Source organism: Oncorhynchus mykiss, chromosome 16, assembly GCF_057628025.1.
Source record: "Oncorhynchus mykiss isolate SJ-2025 chromosome 16, ASM5762802v1, whole genome shotgun sequence".
Classification (NCBI taxonomy): Eukaryota; Metazoa; Chordata; class Actinopteri; order Salmoniformes; family Salmonidae; genus Oncorhynchus; species Oncorhynchus mykiss.
The window spans coordinates 30,792,975-30,815,305 of NC_143037.1; the positions used below are offsets into that span (position 1 = coordinate 30,792,975).

General features: G+C 41.3%; 1 protein-coding gene across 1 annotated transcript in view; it reads right to left on the reverse strand.

The window, feature by feature from the left end:
- The window catches only part of LOC110492868 (cadherin-23), a 582,104-nt gene that overhangs the window by 11,266 nt on the left and 548,507 nt on the right, over window positions 1–22,331 (reverse strand). Inside the window, exons 62-64 of the mRNA XM_036946709.2 lie at window positions 21,155–21,195; window positions 20,951–21,011; window positions 20,595–20,724 (exon numbers count right to left, since the gene is read on the reverse strand). Coding sequence (XP_036802604.1) covers window positions 20,595–20,724; window positions 20,951–21,011; window positions 21,155–21,195 — 232 coding nt within the window. The remainder of the gene's footprint in view (window positions 1–20,594; window positions 20,725–20,950; window positions 21,012–21,154; window positions 21,196–22,331) is intronic.

Genomic DNA, 22,331 nt, shown 5'->3' on the forward strand with positions numbered 1-22,331 from the left:
TCATTTAAAAATGTCACAAATCAAATGACATTTATTTACATAGCCCTTCGTACATCAGCTGATATCTCAAAGTGCTGTACAGAAACCCTGCCTAAAACCCCAAACAGCAAGCAATGCAGGTGTAGAAGCACGGTGGCTAGGAAAAACTCCCTAGAAAGGCCAAAACCTAGGAAGAAACCTAGAGAGGAACCAGGCTATATGAGGGGTGGCCAGTCCTCTTCTGGCTGTGCCGGGTGGAGATTATAACAGAACATGGCAAGATGTTCAAATGTTCATAAATGACCAACATGGTCAAATAATAATAATCAAAGTAGTTGTCGAGGGTGCAGCAAGTCAGCACCTCAGGAGAAAATGTCAGTTGGCTTTTCATAGCCGATCATTAAGAGTATCTCTACCACTCCTGCTGTCTCTAGAGAGTTGAAAACAGCAGGTCTGGGACAGGTAGCACGTCCGGTGAACAGGTCAGGATTCCATAGCCGCAGGCAGAACAGTTGAAACTGGAGCAGCAGCACGGCCAGGTGGACGGGGGACAGCAAGGAGTCATCATGCTAGGTAGTCCTGAGGCATGGTCCTAGGGCTCAGGTCCTCCGAGAGAAAGAGAGAATTAGAGAGAGCATACTTAAATTCACACAGGACACCGGATAAGACAGGAGAAGTACTCCAGATATAACAAACTCAAAAAGGATGTAGCAACTGCAGATTTCCCCTTTAATATATTGTGTTTCGTGATTTGTCCCACGTGATTTTTATATTTGTTTCCACATTAAAACATGGAGATGGATCTCTGTGTTGTGTATTGTTTTGGATTTGAAAATTAGAACCAAACACTGGCAACATCATTGCTTAAATGGCAAATGAGAGAAAGTATGCTACTGTTAATATACACATTTCTAATATTCTGAGAATATGGCAACCATGTTACTGTGTGTTTCTATCAGAATCAATGCCACAATGACATACATTTACATTTTAGTCATTTAGCTTTAATCCAGAGTGATTTACAGTTAGTGCATTCATCTTAAAATAGCGAGGTCAGACAACCACATATCATAGTCATTGTAAGTACATTTTTCCTCAATAAATATCAGCAAAGTCAGTGCTAGTTGGAAAAGACAAGGTCATCTAATGCGCAATTGTGTTCTTTCCCGCTATTCATTTATTTTGATGCAGCCCATCCTCTTATCTGATTATCAAATCAAATGTTATTAAATGTTATGCTTCGTAAACAACAATGCAATGCTTACTTACTGGCCCTTCCCAGCAATGCAGAGAGAAAAATAATAAAACAAGGAATAAATACACAATAATTAACGACTACATACACAGGGTACCAGTACCGAGTTGATGAGCAGGGGTACGAGGTAATTGAGGTAGATATGTACATATACAGTAGATAGGGGTAAAGTGTCTAGTCAACAGGATAGATAATAAACAGTAGCAAGCAGCGTGATGAGCCAAAAGAGTGCAAAAATGGTCAATGCAGATAGTCCGGGTAGCTATTTGGATAACTATTTGGCAGTCTTATGGCTTGGGGGTAGATGCTGTTCAGAGCCCTGTTGGTTTCAGACTTGGTTTATCGGTAAACTTGCCATGAGGTAGCAGAGAGAACAGTCTATGACTGGGGTGGCTGGAGTCTTTGACAATTTTTAGGGCCTTCCTCTGACACCAGCTGGAATAGAGGTCCTGGATGGCAGGGAGCTCGGCCCCAATGATGTGTACTGGGCCGTACGCACTACCTTCTGTAGAGTTTGCAGTCGGATGCCAACAAGTTGCCATACCAAATGGTGATGCAGCCAGTCACGATGCTCTGAATGGTGCAGCTATATAACTTTTCAGCATCCTGAGGAGGAAGAGGTGTTGTCTTGCCTTCTTCACAACTGTGTTGGTGTGTGTGGACCATGTTAATTCCTTGGTGATGTGGCCCCCGAGAAATTTGAAGCTTTCAACCTGCTCCACTAGAGCCCTGTTGATGTGGATGGGGGCGTGCTCTGCCCTCCATTTCCTGTAGTCCACGATCAGCTCCTTTGTCTAGTTGACGATGATGACCTCACTGACCTCCTCCCTATAGGCTGTTGCATTGTCTTCGGGGATCAGGCCTACCATTGTTATGTTGTTAGTATACTTATGTTCAGTCCCAGGGTCCTGAGCTTACTGATGAGCTTCGACACTATTGTGTTGAATGCTGAGCTATAGTCGATGAAAAGCATTCTCACATAGGTGTTCCTCTTGTCCAGGTGGGATAGTGCAGTAGAGATTGCGTGTGGATCTGATGGGGCGGTATGCGAATTGGAGTGGGTCCAGGGTGTCTGGGATGATGGCCTTTTAAATAATTTCATGGCTACAATTGTGAGTGCTATTGAGCGATAGTCATTTAGACAGGTTACCTTGGCATTCTTAGGCACAGGGACTATTGTGGTCTGCTTGAAACATGTAGATATTACAGTCTTGGTCAGGTAGAGGTTGTAAATGTCAGTGAACACACATGACAGCTGGTCAACGCATGCTCTGGTAATTTGTCTGGCCCTGTGAGCTTGTAAATGTTAACCTGTTTAAATGTCTTCTCACATCGGCTATGGAGAGCGAGATCACACAATTGTCTGGAACATCTGGGGCTATCATGCATGGTTCAGTGTTGCTTAACTCGAAGTGAGAATAGAAGGCTTTTAGCTCGTCTGGTAGGCTCACGTCACTGGGCATCTCGAGGCTGGGTTTCCCTTTGTAATCCGTGATAGTTTGCAAGCCCTGCCACATCTGACGAGATTCAGAGCCAGCGTAGTATGATTTGATCTTAGTCCTGTATTGATGCTTTGATGCCTCTTTGATGGCTTGTTAGAGGTCATAGCGGGATTCCTTGAAAGCAGCAGCTCTAGCCTTTAGCTCAGTGTGGATTTAGCCTGTAATCAATGTCTTTTGGTTGGGATATGTAAGTACAGTCCCTGTGGGTACAACGTCGTTGACGCACTTGTTAAGAAAGCCAGATCATTCTACGAAAAGGGTGGCTTTCCTGTCCCGGCCTTAATCACCAGGAAAAACACTTAAAAGTGTGAGATAATGACAGAAAATATGTTTTTTTGGTTTTAATATAAGTGTTTTATTATTAATAAAACATATGTAAGACCGTTATATTGCAAACTATTTTTTAAATATATTGTTGTGCACGGTCAGTACCATAAAATTGTCTTGTCTCTCGGGTCAGGAGTCATGGTTTAGTGACATATTTGAGTTTAAATTTCATAATACAAAGGAAAGTATTATAGTTTGGACTACTTAAAAAACTAAAATATCAAATAAATATTACAAATAATTTACAAGTAATAGCTGTCCCTCAATTTCATGTCACTGGTGTTAAAATGTATAAAAACCATCACTTTGAAAATATGCAACATCCTTGACAAATTCTTCCTGGGTAAAAGGTTCATTGGAGATGGGACTGTTTTGAAAAGCACATGGTGAGTATACATTCTCTCTTCATATGTTAACAATTTGATGATTAACTTGGTAATTCCATGCGAGAACTTAAGATCTGTCACTGGTGTTATACAGTTTATAGTAAGAAAGAAAATTGGATGAATTGCATGATTAAGTGATTTATTTACAATTTAAGAAGGGATGCTGACCCACACCTCAGAGCAGCCTACCTTAAACAAAAATACCAGATTTACTTAAAGGATTTAGAGATTCGAAAAAGAGTGAAGGATCTCATAGAAAGGGAAAAAACACAGGATCGAAGAAAATGGCGGGTCAGACAGGCAAAACACAGAGAGAGATTGAGAGCAGGAACAACAGTGTTGACTCACCCATCCACTCCAGATGAAGTGGGGGGTTCATTAAAGAGGTCGGCCGACCTCTTGTTCCGCCACGTGAGAGACATAACGGATGCAATGTCTTTCTACCAGGAGTTGAGGGACTCCGGCAGTGAAATACAGTTCCTTTATGTCAGCGAGGAAGATGTGGAAAGAAAGGCACAGAAGATGTTTGAAAGGAACCATGCGAATGCACCAGGTTGTAAGTATCACACCTGGCATCCTAAAATATAGAGACATAAGTTGTCTCTGCCAAGCAGCGGAAGGCATGTGGGATTGCCCATGTTATGGACTCCAAGAAGTCACCCTCCCGATAATGCCGGCTAATGGCCGTGATCTCTCACCTAAACATCAATCAGATGTCATCGATCTGGATACCTCAGTTCCACTTTGTCCAGATGTCATCGAGTCTCATCACAGTGGACAGTGGTGTATCGTGAACTACGACGAACAACCATACCCTGGCATTATACTTGAGGTTGAAGAACATAATGTAAAAGTAAAGTGCACGCACAGTAATGGTGTCAACAAGTTCTACTCGCCAAGACCAAGAGATGATATCAACTGGTATGGGGTTGACCAGATTGTTTGTCTGATGCCAGAGTTGCTGACAGTGAACAAAAGATCAGTTCAAATTTGCCACAGTATCTGGAAGTAGTTGGAGGAGCACCTGACTCTGAAAATGGCAGATGTGAACTGGCTACTAGTGAAGAAGACGTCAGTAGCTAGAAAGCAATGGAGATTGGCTCAGAGATGATAAGAGATGGACGCGACACAATAACATGGCAAACATATCTGAAGTAAAAGTGAAGAACAATACAAATTCCATGAACATGTTTTACTGCATACAAAATGTTCGTATCAGTGTGGTTAGGAAAACAATTTTAGTTCATGTTCAATGTTAGTGTTTTAGTGGACATGTTTTATATGTTTGTATGACAATGGTGTGTTATGAAAGACACATTTTAGTCAATAGGCTTCATCTTTTGTCTTAATCTTTGACCAATAACCCTCATTTTATTGTTCATATTAAATCAACCCATCTTATGAAATCTGAAATTATTTGTAAATTAAAGTATTACTAATAAATTAATAAAATTTGTTTGAAATAATCTTATGTTTGTCATTGGTTTCACATTGTGTCACTGGTGTTACATTGCGTCACTGGTATTACTGTATGGCATATTGGTGTTCTGGCATCAGTCTCCCAATTTAATTGAATATGTTTGTTGTATCTATCCAACTGTTGCTAAATTCATTAGTAAACATTTCAAGGATATGATCATTCCATTTTGATGACTCAACCTCAATTATTTCTAATGTTACAATAAAAAACAATAGTATAAATGGGAAAATGTCAGAAAAGAACTGCATGTTTAAAATGAATTATTATTAATCCAAACAATTTCTTAGCATTATCATTAACCTTTTCTCTCTTTGATTATATATGCAAATTAAAGACTGAAATTACCTTCTAGAAAGCCTGAATTGTCATCTAAAATATCGGTAACACCAGTGACAAAAAGGCAGCACAAACATTCTTTATGTAATGTAGTACAAATATGTTAAACTGTCTTATTTTGATTTATAATGTTAAGCGGTTAACTATTATCTGACTAAGTTTTGATTTAAAAAATAATAAACAATTGTAAAAGTTGGCTGTTCAAAAAAGCTACCATTTTGATAGAATGACCCAGATGTGGTAAACTCCGCAATGTAATCAGATGGATCCTGGAACATATTCCAGTCTGTGCAAGTGAAACAGTCCTGTAGCTTAGCATCCGCTTCATCGGACCACTTCCGTATTAAGCGTGTCACTGGTGCTTCCTGTTTGAGTTTTTGCTTGTAAGCAGGGATCAGGAAGATAGAGTTATGGTCAAATTTGCGAAAGGGATTGTGAGGGAGAGCCTTGTATGCGTTTCTGTGTGTAGAGTAAAAGTCATCTCTAATTGCATCGCCTCTAGTTGTACAAGTGACATGCTGGTAAAAATGAGGTAAAACTAATTTCAGTTACCCTGCATTAAAATCACCGGCCACAAGAAGCGCCTTTTCTTGTTTGCTTATGGTCCTATACAGCTCGTTGAGTGCGGTGTTAGTGCCAGCATCGGTTTGTGGTGGTAAATAGACAGCTACGAAAAATATAGATGAAAACTCTCTTCATAAATAGTATGGCCTGGAGCTTATCATGAGGTATTCTAACTCAGGCGAGCAAAAAGTTGAGACTTCCTTTACATTAGAGATCGCTCACCAGGTGTTGTTAACAGAGACACGCCCCTCCCCCCTCATCTTACCCGAGGCTGCCAACCTGTCTTGACGATGCATGGAAAAGCTAGCGAGACGTATATTATCCATGTCCTCGTTGAGCCATTAGAATATTACAGTTCTTCAGGTCCCATTCATAGCATAGTCTCGAATGGAGATCGTCCAGTTTTTTTTCTCTAGTGACTAAGTTCTCCAACAGAACGGAGGGTAGAGGAGGTTTATTTGCATGCCAACTCGTCAGGAGGCCGGCTCGTCTGCTTCTTTTGCGCCGTCACTTCCTCTTTTGAGTCCCGGGGATTAGGGCCTGGTCCAGAGTAAGCAGAACGTCCAGAGCTGCCGACTCCTTGAAGTATAAATTGCCATCCAAATCAAGGTTAGTGATCGCTGTTCTCATCTCCAGAAGCTGTTTTCGGTCATAGTAAATTATGGCGGAGACATTATGTACAAAAGAAGTTAAGATCAGCGTAAAAAAAACACACACAATAGCAGAATTGGTCAGGAGCCCGTCAAATGGCTGCTATCCACTGCAGCGCCAATTTATCAGCAGTAACAGATGCTATAACTTTGGCAAATGTATTTCAATTTATCAGGGTATACTGCAGCTCCTCCAGAACCCTACGCACGGCTATGATTCTATAAGGAAATAAATGAAGTGCAACGCTGGAGAGATGAGAGTTGCAGGCTCATGTCTATCAGAGCAGAGAGAGATCACAGAGAGAAAGTGAATCTCATTGTAGCTCTGTGAGAGATAAGGCTACGCGTTGGTCTCAAATATTATAACTTTTACACTGCAAAAAGTGAAAATAATTTTTCAAGCCACAAGAGGTACCAGATCCGGCCAAAGAGGTTATGGAACGAAACAGTCCAAAACAGAGACTGGACGTACAATGTAATATTGTATGTCAAATATGTACATTCAAAACACTCTGTTAAAAGCACTGTGTCTGTCCCAGTGGTTCACCAATCATGGCCTTGATAGGCCTGGCAACAGTAACATGGCGTGATGTTGTAATGATGCAATTTTTTTAGGGGGAGAACGTTTCTTTAGGACCATCAGCTGATGTCCTGAGAACTGATGGTGGGGCGTTGATAGAATATCCTAGCCCCCTGATCTTGCGAGCTTACATTCTGTTTCACTACACGGATACAGTCTGGCCACGACCAGATTGAAACCGTTTGAGCCCCTCCCCTCCTTCCACCATACGGCCAGACCAATCAGGGTCCTCTGATAATCTGTGGGGGTGGTTTAATTGATGACAACAATGAGAAGCGCCTGTAGTCAAAGTCGAAAATCATAACAACAATGGCTGCTTTTGGGGAGGTCTATGTTGAAGCAGTTATATCAGAACTGGAGGGCATAATTTAACTGAAAGAATAGCAAATAACTGCATTGAAGGCTTTTCTCAGGAAAAATATGTTTTCGTTATTTTCCGGACTGGGTTTTGCCAAGAGCTTGATTTACCAGATAGCTCCGCTGGTAGTCAAGAAAATGGAACAAATCGAGTGTCGCGGTTGGTCGCCCTACATAACTATGGATGTTATCGTTATAATTTCTAATCTAGACTATGTTGGATTAACAATTTAGTGTATGCTTTCAAAAACACCGTACAGCAGTGTTTCTAATATTTTCAAAAACATTAGATATGACACAGGTTTTCCTTTGAGAACTTTCCCAAACTTTAGGCTATTATAATGGCTCTTATTACTGATTCATTAGTGCATGTATTTGTCTTTCACATACACCTGTTTTGGTGAGTACAGCATCAGTGCCTACATTGTCAACAACCTTCCAGTATTCAGATTACACAACATGCAAGACAAATTATGCACATCATCAGTGACTTTCTTGGTCTATAGTAGTTAGTTGATTAACTGCTCAGAAATTAGACTGTGTATGTTCCATACCATATCTGCATGGTGTTACTCTAAATGCAACTGATTAACACTGTCATAACAGTTGCTCAAAACTTTCGGTGGTGCTGAACAGCTGCCTCTATAAGGCTGTTCAGTATTGCAGGACTTGTTTTCAGCCCCGGGAGAGTAAGGCTAGATTTCAGAAACTATGAGAACTAGCTTTAACTGAAGATGGCCTGCAAATTCTTCAACTTCAAGTAATGACAGTTTAAACCCAGCAAGCCAAAGGACAGGGATGCCTTATGCATTTTGTTAATTTATGTTTAAAAGTTATAGGTTGTTACGAAGACCTGACCTGACACAGTCATTTAAAATATAGTTCCATCAGTAGTGATGTCCACATATTCCTACAGTGAGGTTGTGTTCAGTTCTGTACATGTACTTTTGATGAGCTAATCTGAAAATAAATTATGTATAGGGTTCTATACATTTCTATAGGATGCATTTTTCTAAATAAGAGTGACTGATTGTAACTGCTTACGTTTACTGGCTATATTCCTTCATTTTGGTATAATTCTATTGTATTTTCAAGTGTTGCTTATTTGAGAATTCACACTTTTCTTTGTTTTTATCTGAGCACCTCTTGCATCCATCCGTAAGACTGTTGCATCCATCCGTAAGACTGATTTTAAGGTAAAATTAATGACGTGTGAACATCAATGGAATATTATGTTAAACTAAAACAAATATGCTATGAACGTCATAAAACTGACTTGTGGGAATGTTCTGTGCAACCTCTTAAGTACAATATGTAATACTATTCTTGCAACATTCCAGACAGCTTCCGTAACTTAATTACATTTTCTGGTTACCTTTAAAGAACTTAGACCAGGTGTTCTGTCAACATTAACTCTTTTACGCGTATGAACACACAGGTGTGATAATTCTACAGTGGTCCCTGCAGCGTACGCTCAAACTGGTGTGATTGGTGTGAACTGGTGTGAACAATTCATTAGAACATTTAGTTATAATTGACGCAAAAGTCAGCATTTGAGCTAGCCACACTGTTTTTTCACAGAGACATTTTGCGCAAACACAGCTTTTACAACATTATCCTCAATGTGAGCAGTTCATTGTTAGATGCAATGTTCAGACATTCACAGAAGTAGTAACAGCATGACACAATTCCCATCCAAATCAAATAACGTAGGCTATATTAGTTCTAATGCTAAGTGATGAAAGAGTGAGCTAACACAAGCCATCATATTTAACTACCTCTTGGCTGATAGAAACCATAATGTGAATTAGCTAATAGCATTACTATTTACAATTCATTACATCACCAGTGATCGAAATGCAGTGCACTCAAAGTACTCAGACCCCTTGATTTTTTGCACATTTTGTTACTTTACAGCCTTGTTCTAAAATGGATGAAATTAAATGTTTTCCTTATAAATCTACACACAATACTCCATAATGACAAAGAGAAAACAGCTCATTTTAAAAAATGTTGCTATGACACTTGAAATTCAGCTCCTGTTTCCATTGATCATCCTTTCTACAATTTGATTAGAGTCCACCTGTGGTAAATTAAATTGATTGGACATGATTTGGCAAGGCACACACCTGCTTATATAAGGTCCCACAGTTGAATGTGCATGTCAGAGCAAACACCAAGCCATGAGGTTGAAGGAATTGTCTGTAGAACTCCCCTAGGGAAGGGTACCAAAACATTTCTTCAGCATTGAAGGTCCCCAGGAACACAGTGGCCTCCATCATTCTAAAATGGAAGAAGTACCAAGACTCTTCCTAGAGCTGTCCGTCTGTTGGGGAGAAGGGCCTTGGTCAGGGAGGCGACGAAGAGCCCAATGGTAACTCTGACAGAGCTCCAGAGTTCATCTAATCGGATGAAACCAAGATCGAACTCTTTGGCCTGAATGTCAAGCGTCATGTCTGGAGGAAACCTGGCACCATCCCTACGGTGAAGCATGGTGATGGCAGCACCATGCGGTGGGGATGTTTTTAAGAGGCAGGGACGGGGATTAGTCAGGATCGAAGGAAAGATGAACGGCGCAAAGTACAGAGAGATCCGTGATGAAAACCTGCTCCAGAGCGCTCAGGACCTCAGACTGGGGTGAAGATTCACCTTCCAACAGGATAATGACCCTAAGCACACAGCCAAGACAACGCAGGAGTGGCTTTGGGCCAAATTTCTGAATATCCTTGAGACTTGAACCCCATCAAATATCTCTGGAGAGACCGCAAAATTGATGTGCAGATCCCCATCCAATCTGCAGAGAAGAATGGGAGAAACTCACCAAATACAGGTGTGTCCAGATTGTAGGTTTTTAATACCCAAGAAGGTACTTACTTTTTTATTTATTTACCTTTATTTAACTAGGCAAGTCAGTTAAGAACAAATTCTTATTTTCAAAGACAGCCTAGTGGGTTAACTGCCTGTTCAGGGGCAGAACGACAGATTTGTACCTTGTCAGCTCGGGGCTTTGAACTTGCAACCTTCCGGTTACTAGTCCAACGCTCTAACCACTAGGCTACACTGCCGTACTGAGTAAAGGATCTGAAAACTGATATTTCAGTAGTTTTTTTATACATTTCTAAAAACCTGTTTTTGCTTTGTCATTATGGCGTATTGTGTGTCGATTGATAAGGGGGGGAAACTATTTAATCAATTTTAGAATAAGGCTGTAACGTAACAAAATGTAGATAAGTCAAGAGGTCTGAATACTTTCCGAACGCACTGTAATTAAGTAAAATACTTTATGAAAGTCAAACGTAATCCTACAGTGGTAAAGTTTGTGTGAGCTGCAATCTTTGTTTTTCCATGTAAACCAAAGATGGGAAAGGGTGACAAGATGAGTTGGGTCTGTTTGCAGTATACATGTTGAAGGTGTGTCGCCTACCATCATTCAAATCCCATCATTCACTTCCGGAAGTTTAATCAAAAGACGATTGAACCATCCTTTCACCTCATTTTGTTATAACATCTTTGGTTTGACAGACGTTTACATGACACACACAATGCATTGTATGATGTCAACAAACATGGCTCCACACATAGCTGGTAAGTTGCGAGCTTACACTGCGGGACTTAGAGGTCATTTGTGGTTCAGTATGGTACCCTGCATCACCACTTTATTGCTCCAGACCAGGGCAAGGGGGAGTTAGAGCACTGATTGTGCTTTTGGGTCCTGCTGTGTTTCTAACTGACAATGAATGGGTGACATAAACCAAAATATAAATGGATAAATGTGCACGACTTCAGCATTACTTACTAAAACTGTTGTTACACTGTTTTTATTATTTTATTTTGAAAGGATTATTTTGCTCTTACTGTAGTACTGTACACCACTCCCGACCAGTCATGTACAGTGCCCGAGTGGCGCAACGATCTAAGTCACTGCATAGATGTACGCCTGCCTCGACTGGGAGACCCATGAGATGACTGTAGGTTTTTTCTCTCTCTAAAAACAGAAATAAATAACTGTAAATAACAAACTGGCTTTATTTACAAATTAGTAACAATATATATTTTAGTCAGATTGGTCGTGGCTCCCGAGTGGCACACAAAGGGACTGCCTTGTAGTTCCAATATCCGCTGAAAGCGCACGAGGGCAGGGGATGGGCCGCAGAGCCGCGCACAGAAGACAGACCTAGCTCATGGGTACGCGAGGAGGAGGAAGGGGAGGGGGTGGACCCCCACCCTGCCACACTGGCAACACTTTAAGCGGCATTGCACTAATAATGGCACTGACTAGGGAAACGTTCCAGATGTTCTGTTGTTAGTGCCAGTCTGCATGTTCAAACTAAAACAATATAACTAATAATGGCATCTTTGTGCTTTCATTAATAAAATAATGATAAAAATACTTGGCGGAGAGTCAAGTCATATTTTTCCGATATACTGTAGGCCTACCTAGGTGACATGAGTCTCACTAGTGTTGAGTAATGTGCTGTTAAAAGTGGTATTTATTTAAAGAGCATATTGAAATTAGAAGATATATGATTTGGAGCAATAGCCTACAACTATTTTAGCACTGTTTTGCGCTACTCTGAGGCAAGCATGGGGACAGGTCTTGATAAATAAATGAGATGTATATTTTAACTGAATCTCCATTTGGGTATAGGTTAGACTAGAATTGGAAAATGAGGGTGTAGAAATGTTATGCTTTTAGTGTTACTTTTATTTAACTAGGCAAGTCGGTTAAGAACAAATACTTATTTATAAGGACAGCCTACTCCTTCCTCCCTGTTGGGGAATTGAACCCCAGTGTCCCACGTGCCTGCAGGACACTGGATTCTTTCGCTAAATAGCCCAGTACTGTACTCCCGACCGTCACATTGTACAGCGCCATATGTTCTGTTCAATCCCAATGGAAAATAAGAGTTTTTTTTGTTTTCCTTGGAATAGAAACACTGTAATATTAATCAAATTAATCCCAAACTCTAAAAGTAATTGGAAAGGTAGATAAAAATTCTGGAGATTTTGTACATTTTGAAATGAGTCCGAGTATGAAAGTGAAGTATCAGGTTCTGACAGTAGAGAGCTGCTCGCAACCTATTGGCCATTGAGAACCCTTAATCTGAGGACCCCTTTCCCACCGACAAAGTCCCTCTGAAGATGCTGGTGGTGATGGAGGCAGACAAACAGTGGGTGAAGTACAGAGGGTCTGAGATAGTTGCAAGGCCGCCAGCCATTTCACCCTTCCTGGCCCTGCTGTTGAGTCCCAGTCCCAGTCTGGAGTGAGCCCCTTGCCATCTCCCTCTGAGGCTTAGTGCTTCAAGCTGTTTCTGACAGAGGAGCTTGTGGGAAACATAGTGGAGGAGACCAATTGCTATGCCTTGGAACTACAGGAGAAGAGAGAATCAGGGGAAACTCGCTAAATGTGTGACAACCACAATTAGTTAAATGTACACCTTCCTGATGAACTCCTTAAGGGAATACTGCCGCACGGATCCTATGTTTGCAACTCCCTTCTTTGCCAAACTCTTTCCCCAAGACTGCTTCCTAGTTCTGCTGCGATGCCTGCATTTCATCAACAATGCTGTTGCCAACCTAAATTACACAAAATAATAAATGTTCTTACCAGCTTACATTAGCATTTTGTAGGGTCTTTGTGCCATACAAGGACCTATGCAGTGACACGACCCTGATGTTATGGAAGGGTAGGCTGGTATTCCGGAAATATATTCCCTACATTTTGGTATTGGTATTTTGGTACTCTGGTATTTTGACTCTTCAAACATACCAGAGTCGCTATATGCGATCCCTGACTCTGTTTCTGGTACGCAAGCTATTTTAATTAGTTCCCCGCATCCAGTGGAGGCGGGAGGGATTGTTAATTGCGCTACCGAACTGCCCCTAATCAAAACGAAACAAAACGGCCTAAACCCAGCCGTCAGAAAAGACAGAAAATTTAACTTTTTTCAATGTGTCAATCACTCTCGAGTCATCTGGGACCCACGAGCTAAGCCCAAGGGACTACTAGGGGGGCACTTGAACATTCGTAGTGTCATTCCAAAAAGTGATCAAATTCAACATCTACTCACGGACTCCAACCTTGACTTTCTCTGCCTCTCAGAGACATGGCTCCATAAACACTCTCCATATGCTGCTTTGATTGTGCCTGGCTACAATGTTTTCAGGAGAGACAGGATTGAAGGAAGAGGAGGGGGTGTGATGATTTACATTAAAGAACATATCCGATGTAAACAAATTGAGTGGTCATGTGATAATTAACTAGAATGTATCGGCCTGAACGTTACACTGTCTCCCCAAATGTCTTTTACCCTCATTGGAATGTATAGGCCACCTTCCACCAAAAGTGTGTTTTTTGATCAGTTTAATACCATGCTTAGGGAATGTGATTTTGGGAAAGAGGTCATCTTAATGGGAGATTTTAACATTAATTATGAAGACAGGTGTTGTAGGAAAACCCTCAAACGGATCACTAATACCTTTGACCTTACACAGCTAGGTAAAGGGCCAACCAGGGTGACTTGTTGCTCTAAAACACAGATTGATTTGGTGTTCAGTAATAAACCAGAGAGAGTGACTAAATCATTCAATATGGTTACTGGGCTGTCTGATCATAATCTGACACTTATAGCCAGAAAGCTGTCTAAGAGCAGGTTTAACCTCTCTACTGTTAGAAAGCCGGATCAACTCAGAATACGTAAGAGTGAATTAAACTATTTTGAAAAAGCAATTAAGGGAATAAACTGGAATGATCTCTTGTCCTATACAGACGTGGAAGCTGATAGTCAGGTTTTTCTATCCACAATCCAGACTACAATAAATGGCTTCCCAAAGAAAATCAAATCCAAACCAGGCCAAAAGAGCACTCTTCCTTGGCTAAATGGAGAAATCTGGAAATTGATGAAAGAACGAGATTATGCTCTAAAAATAGCCCTAAAATCTAAATTAGAGCATGACAGACGTAGGTTTACCATGTTGAGAAATAAGGTGATGAAAGAAATCAGACAGGCCAAGGCAAACTTTTTTATTAACATAATTGGTGAAGCAAAGGGAAATTCTAAATTGATATGGGAGAATCTAAAAAAGTTAACAGGGAAAGACCATAGTAACACTGCAAAAAGACTAGAAATCATGGTGAATAACAATCTAACACAGGATGCAGTCGAAATAGCAATAGCCTTCAATTCCTACTTTATTGACTCTGTCAGGGTACTGACACAGAACCCCTCCACTTGTTTCTTGGGCTCAGTGCTAGTGAATGACACTCAACCTGTCTTCATCATAAGGGAGGTTTCTGAGTCAAAGGTGAACAAGATGATTAGCTCACTAAAGAACTCTAAAGCCAAATATGTGTTTGGGATGGACTCTACCTTTCTTAAAAACTACAAAGAGTCACTCATTGACCCCATTACTAAGGTCACCAACACATCTATTGGTCTCGGTGTGTTTCCAAGGGTATGGAAGTCGGCCATAATAACGGCCATCTTTAAATCAGGCGACCCTGCTGACGTGAGTAACTACAGGCCCATTAGTATACTACCTGTGGTGTCAAAGGTTGTTGAAAAGTGTGTAGCAGAACAACTGATTGCCCACCTCAACAACAGCCCCTTCACATTACACTCCATGCAGTTTGGCTTCAGAGCGAAACACTCCACAGAAACGGCCAACTGCTTTCTTCTGGAAAATGTGAAGTCCAAGATGGACAAAGGGGGTGCTGTTGGGGCTGTGTTTCTGGACCTAAGGAAGGCTTTTGATACTGTTAACCATGAGATTCTCATCACAAAATTGTCCAAGTTCAACTTTTCCCCTGATGCCTTGAGATGGATGAAATCATACCTTGAAGGCAGAACTCAGTGTGTCAGAGTGAGCAATGAGCTGTCGCCCACTCGTAGCTATGATGTGGGCGTGCCCCAAGGGTCAATACTGGGGCCCCTCCTGTTCAGCCTGTACATTAATGATCTGCCTTCTGTCTGTACTGGGTCTGAAGTTCAAATGTATGCAGATGATACAGTGATATATGTGCATGCAAAGAGCAAACAACAAGCTGCACAAGAACTCACTACTGTAATGGTCCAGGTTACAAAGTGGCTCATTGACTCGTGTTTGCATCTCAATGTGAAAAAAACTGTTTGCATGTTCTTCACAAAGAGGGCAACAGATGCTACTGAGCCAGATGTCTATGTGTCAGGGGAGAAGTTCCATGTGGTATCCGATTTTAAGTACCTTGGCATCATACTTGATTCCAACCTCTCTTTTAAAAAGCATGTGAAAAAGGTAATTCAAATAACCAAATTCAACCTAGCTAATTTCCGATTTATATGAAATTGTTTGACTACAGAGGTAGCAAAACTGTACTTCAAATCTATGATACTCCCCCACTTAACATACTGCTTGACTAGTTGGGCCCAAGCTTGCTGTACAACATTAAAACCTATTCAGTCTGTCTACAAACAGGCTCTCAAAGTGCTTGATAGGAAGCCCAATAGCCATCATCATTGTCACATCCTTAGAAAGCATGAGCTCTTGAGTTGGGAAAATCTTGTGCAATACACCGACGCATGTCTTGTATTCAAGATCCTTAATGGCCTGGCTCCCCCTCCACTCAATATTTTTGTTAAACAGAAAACCCAGACATATGGGTATAAAAATAAAAAATAAAATAAATAAACTACAAAGGCACAACTTTGGGGTCAAGTTCTTTATTATATGCGACATGAAGACAGGATTTGTCCAGGACATTAAGACTACACAGGGTCCAACACTGACATCCTACATTATGAGGTGATAACAATGCTGGCTCCTCATCTCGAGAAGGGCCACACTTGGTATGTGGACAGTTGGTACAGCAGTCCCACACTCTTCCAGCATCTGCTCTCCAACAGCACATGGGCCTGTGGCACAATCCAGTTGAACAGGAAGGGGATGCCGGCATTCGGAAGCAGGAAGATGCAGAGGTGGAGTTCAAGGAGAACAGTCAACAGCTGGCACTAAAGTGGCATGACAAACGAGACATCCAAGACATCCGTGTCCTCTCCACTGTCCATACAGCAATCATGTTGGCCACTGGGAAGTTGGACCACCAGACGGGAGAGAGAAAGATCAAACCAGACTGCGTGCTTGACTATAACCTAAAAATGGGGGCATTGGATAAGGCGGACATGATAAACAGCTTTGTGGAATGTGCTCTGAAAACATATTTTTTCCACCTAATCGACAATGCTGTCCTCAATGACCACATAGTTCACCACCAACTAACAGGTGAGACGATTACGGAACTATGTTTTTGTAATTTGACATACAAATCACATACAGTTCCAAAATGCAATTAAATTTACAATATCTCATCCACCTACCCCCTCATCATCCTCACCACTCCCTCTTCCTCCCCACTCCCTCTCCCCCATAGGTAAGGTGATTACCTACCAATAGCACAGAGAGAACCTCATGAGAAAGTTGCTGGAGGAGCATCACACCCTTCGGCGTTCATCAACTTGGGGCTGCAGACAATCCCCTACGCCTCAATGCACGGCAAGTCCCCCAAACTGCTGCTCAAGGGGTGGGGGGTGGGAATGCAGTTTTTATTGTTCAATCACTGAATATTGAAATATGGGTTATGCATATGAATGAGTTGTCAGTCTTTTCTTGTTCTTTTTTTCCCTCTAGTTTGCTGTTCAGCACTACCAATACTTCAATAAAATAGACAACCATTAAATATAGGCCTATGTCTTTTCTTGTTGTTTTCTCTCCCAGTAAAATGTTGTGCTGTTCAAAGAGTATGTTGCCAGCATACAAAAGCTGGCCTCTTTCTTTGGCAAGAAAGAAGTCCAATTCGAGTTATGATGTTGGCAAATAATATTCAATACAGTTTGTGTGTGCGGTTTCTGAAAGTACAGAATAAAGTGGAATTATTAGTAATTACAATGCAATATCTGTCATGTACTGTCATGTTGTCTTGTCTCTGTCCTTTCCCTTCACCCTGTCTCCCTCTGCTGGTCGTGTTAGGTTACCTTTTCTCCCCCGCTTTCCCCCAGCTGTCCCTTGTCTCCTCTAACTACCCATTCACCCCGTTCCCCACCTGTTCCCTTTTTCCCTCTGATTAGGTCCCTATATCTCTCTCTGTTTCTGCTCCTGTCCTTGTCGGATTCTTGTTTGTTTGTGTCATTCATGCCTGAACCAGACTGTCGTCATGTTTGCTGTAACCTTGTCCTGTCCTGTCGGAATCTGCCGGTCCATCTGAGCCTACCTATGTTTGGTAATTAAAGAAGCTCTGTTTAAGTTGATTCGCTTTTGGGTCCTCATTCACGCACCGTAACAATATCAGGATATAGAAATAAAACAATATTAAAATGAAGTAATCATTTGAATTCACAAAATCATAAATATGAATGATATAAGACACAGTAAGAAACAGTAACTGAAGAGCTCCAAAAGGGGGCAGGGCAGTGCAGAGAAGGGCTATGCTAAACAAGCCAAATTAATACACAGGCCATGGTCATGATGAAGCCTGGGCAGATTCAAAGGATACAACAGAAGCTAATACAAGAATGTTGCTAGCTACATAAGCACAATTGAGTATAAAACCATAAAGGTTATGGAATTAGTACCTTGCGTGTCCATGGTTATATAGGAATACACACAGAATACTTTATGTTCCATATATAGCTACATAAGGTGTGCTACAGAAGAAACAACATAACACGATATACAGAAACTATTATGCTAACATCATAAGGCACGCCACTTACTTTGATAGGGACACACAAATGTCCAAAATAGTTATTAGTAAGGAAAACAGCAATGAAGGCAATGGGGGCGCCAGCCGGAAAATGCACCAGGGGTAAAACATTCGGGAAGGTTCCGACTGGAGATGCGTAAATGCTTGCATACTTGACCTGGGGAAACACTGGGGGAGTGCTTGGGCTCTCATCAAAGAGAGAACTTTGTCCGGCTCAGCTAGCTAATATTCATCTTAAATTAAAATAGCATGCCTACTTCTTTGTGAATTAATGAGTAGGTGGAACGCACCTCATTTCAAACCGTTGTTTGAAATTAATACGGTTGGTTGAAAATAATTTGAAATTGACAAGTTGAAACATAGATAATTAGCAGGAAGCTAATTGGTTTGAGGGCAGCATGGGTTAACTGTCCTGTTGCGTGACAATCAAATGTTGGAACAGTGAGCGCATTCTGACATCACGCTCGTAAAAAAAACTCACGCTGTGGGGACCGCTAGAGATATTTGGATGTGAAAATATTAAGGGAATGCCCTGTGCAAAGTAACTTAAACATTTTATGAATGTCATCACAACTGAGCATATTTTGTGCTTTGGGAACCTATATCTTGTAATGTACCCACACTTCTCCCACAACCAAATGAAATGTTCTGGGAACCTTTAAATAACTTAGAAAGGCTGTTCTGTCAACATTCTTGCAACATCGAAGGAATGTTTTGTGCACCCTGATACAAACATTGTCTGAATGTTAGCACAACTGGACAGTTTTAGTGTTTTTGGAACCAAAATCTTGTCATATCCACACAAGGTTCCCACAACCTAAATACATGTTTTAGGAACTTTTAAAGAACATATCAAATGTGCTCTGGGAATGTTCTTGTAACATAAGGGAAATGTTTTTGCACCCTTATGCAAACATTGCACAATCATTCGTACAAGTTGACAGATTATTTTGTGATGTCCCCGCAGTGTTTCCACCAGACTGTTCCCACAACCTAAAGAAACATTCTGGGAACCTTTAAAGAACAGACTAAATGTGTTCTGGGAACGTTCTAGCAACATGGCAAAAGTTTTATACAAACATTGCGTAATCATCAGCACGGCTGGACAGTTTTTGTGTTAGGAGAACATATTTCACAACCTAATAAATGTTCTGGGAGCTTTCACAGAACCAATTGTGGTTTGCTGGGTGTACTCATAGAAATGCATGAACATACATAGATAGCAGTGGAGCCTCCTCAATGTAGGAAGGGGAGGACCATCCTCTTCAGTGAATTTCATATAAATAAAAATGGTAAAACATTATAAAAGTTATCCTAAAACTATACTGAATCTACAGTATTCACAGGTCACCAAATAATTGATTAAAACACACTATTTTGCAATGAAGGTCTACAGCCTCAAAGCACTTGGTAAGGTAGCACCATAGTGTAACTGGTGTAACCGGAGAACAGCTATCTGTCCTCTGGGTATCTTGACTTCAAGTACAAAACCTGGGAGGCTCATGGTTCTCCTCCGCTACATAGACTTATACAGTAACTATGACAACTTCCAGAGGATGTCCTCCAACCTATCAGAGCTCTTGCAGCATGAACTGACATGTTGTCCACCCAATCAAAGGATCAGATAATAAATATAGTACTTAAAGCATAAGCTACAGCTAGCTAGCACTGGAGTGCATATAATGTGGTGGGTAGTTGACTCAAAGAGAGAAAGAGACAATAGTTGAACAGTTTTAAACACATTTTTTGCCAGTAAGGTGTAACTGCTAAACTGCTTACTGACTCTATCATGACTGCATGATTGTAGCGGGTTTACTAAAGCATTAGGTCTATTAGCTATGTTAACTATGACGTTACAAATAGCAAGTATGGTGACAACGATGTAGGCTGTGTTTAGCGGTCATAATATGGTTTTGCTTGGAAAGGTTTTTTCACCTGGTCTCATACAGCTGATGTGTTGTGCATTGAAGTCCACAAGCGAATGGAAAAGGTAAGAGGAGGAGAGTGCATAGATGCGAGAAGGAATACAATATGGCTGCTATGAAAGTGAACTGTCTTTCCACGTGATCGGGGTGTATTCATTCCGCCAATTCTGTTGAAAGACATTTCTCAAATGGAAGCAAATGGAACGAAATGGCGATAAACATACCTGAATATGTCTAATAAAAATTATTGTTTGCAACTGTTGGACTTATGATTGCCCCCTAGATCAGCTAGATACAGGCAAGTGTGAAGGAGGTATTAAATGTGTCACTGTCTGTCCATTTGTCACCTCAACATTTTCTCTCAACATGTGTGCACCAGGTTGTAAACTTTCATTCATAGGCTAGGTTGTAGGGACAAGTTCAGTATCATGTAGTAGCCTAAACCTATCAATGTTAAAATGGAATATGAATGAAATCTTAAACGGCACCGACCGCCGCTGTTTAATAGCTGTACTCACGTGAGTAGGCACGGGGCTGTTCCACAGGTCAGTGATCTCACTGAGGTTTTCCGGCAGGTCGTCTTCATGCTCTGCCTGGGCAGCTAGCTCCAGGTTCCGACAGAACGGGTCTAGCCACACAGGGTTGGCCCTGAGAGTCAACAACAGTCTTAGCTATAACCTTACCCAGCTAACACTTCATCAGTCTTATTAAATATTGTATACACAACTGTCAGATATTTAAGATCAGCACTGCATGTATCTGTGATCCTGCAAAAGGAATATGCCCACACATACATCATATCAATGACATGAGTCAAGTGCAATAAAGTAGTGTAGGTTTTAAAATGCATAAACACTGTAATCTATTGTCTCACCCCTCAAATGAGTATTTATTGGTGTTGGGCAAATCCAGGATGTCCATGAGACCTTGCTTCCCTGGAAGACAGAAGATAAACAGGTGAATTATGAATTACAATCACGCACACACACACACACACACAGCTAGTCAAACTAGTCCATAGTTCGCCACATCCTGCTGTTAGGCTTGCAGGGACTTTCCCCTCAGTGCTGTCTCTCACCTGTGGATCCTGCTACAATGGCTTTCAGCTTCCTCTTGTGTCTGTAGCATAGAAAAACACACAGACAGGTGGTGAGACGTTCAACATGCTGACATAGCCATGTCAAAGTATCTATCATAGACAGTTTGAAGTAACACCATTACAAATTCCATTGACATGAAAAACATGTTTATATATTTATTTATTTTATTTATCCGCTATTGTACCAGGTGAGTTGACTGAGAACACCTTCTCATTTGCAGCAACGACCTGGGGAATAGTTACAGGGGAGAGGAGGGGATGAATGAGCCAATTGTAAACTGGGGATTATTAGGTGACCGTGATGGTTTGAGGGCCAGATTGGGAATTTAGCCAGGATACCGGGGTTAACACCCCTACTCTTACGATAAGTGCCATGGGATCAGAGAGTCAGGACACCCATTTAACATCCCATCCGAAAGACTGCACCCTACACAGGGCAGTGTCCCCAATCACTGCCCTGGGGCATTGGGATATATTTTTTTTAGAACAGAGGAAAGAGTGCCTCCTACTGGCCCTCCAACACCACTTCCAGCAGCATCTGGTCTCCCATCCAGGAACTGACCAGGACCATAGAGATGAACTGAAAGAGCAATCTATACTTTGATACACAAGAACATATTGTAAAACGAAGTGGTTAAGTATGAGTAAGCTTATTGGATTGTATAAGTTAAAGTGGATCAGTATGCTATGTTTGACAATGAGGGTGAAAGGGTGACAGAGGGTGGTGTGAACAGCCCAGTATATCACTGGGGCCGAGCTCAATGCAATCCAGGACCTCTATATCAGGCGGTGTCAGAAGAAGTCCCCAAAAATTGCTAAAAACTCCAGCCACCCAAGCCATAGACTGTTCATTCTGCTACCGTCTGGAAAACTGTACCGGAGCATCGGCTCTCGGAACAACGGGCTCCAAGACACCTTCTACCTCCAAGCGATAAGACTACCAGACTCCTAGATAGTTTGAGTACCATTAATTGACTATCTTGCGCTGACCCTACGTACACTCACTAGACTATACAAACCATATACATTGACACTCCCACACAAAAGCCACACACATTCATGCACACTACATACGCCCACACACACATTACACACACACACACGCAGACCAACACAACACAAACACACATACATACATATTACACACACACACACA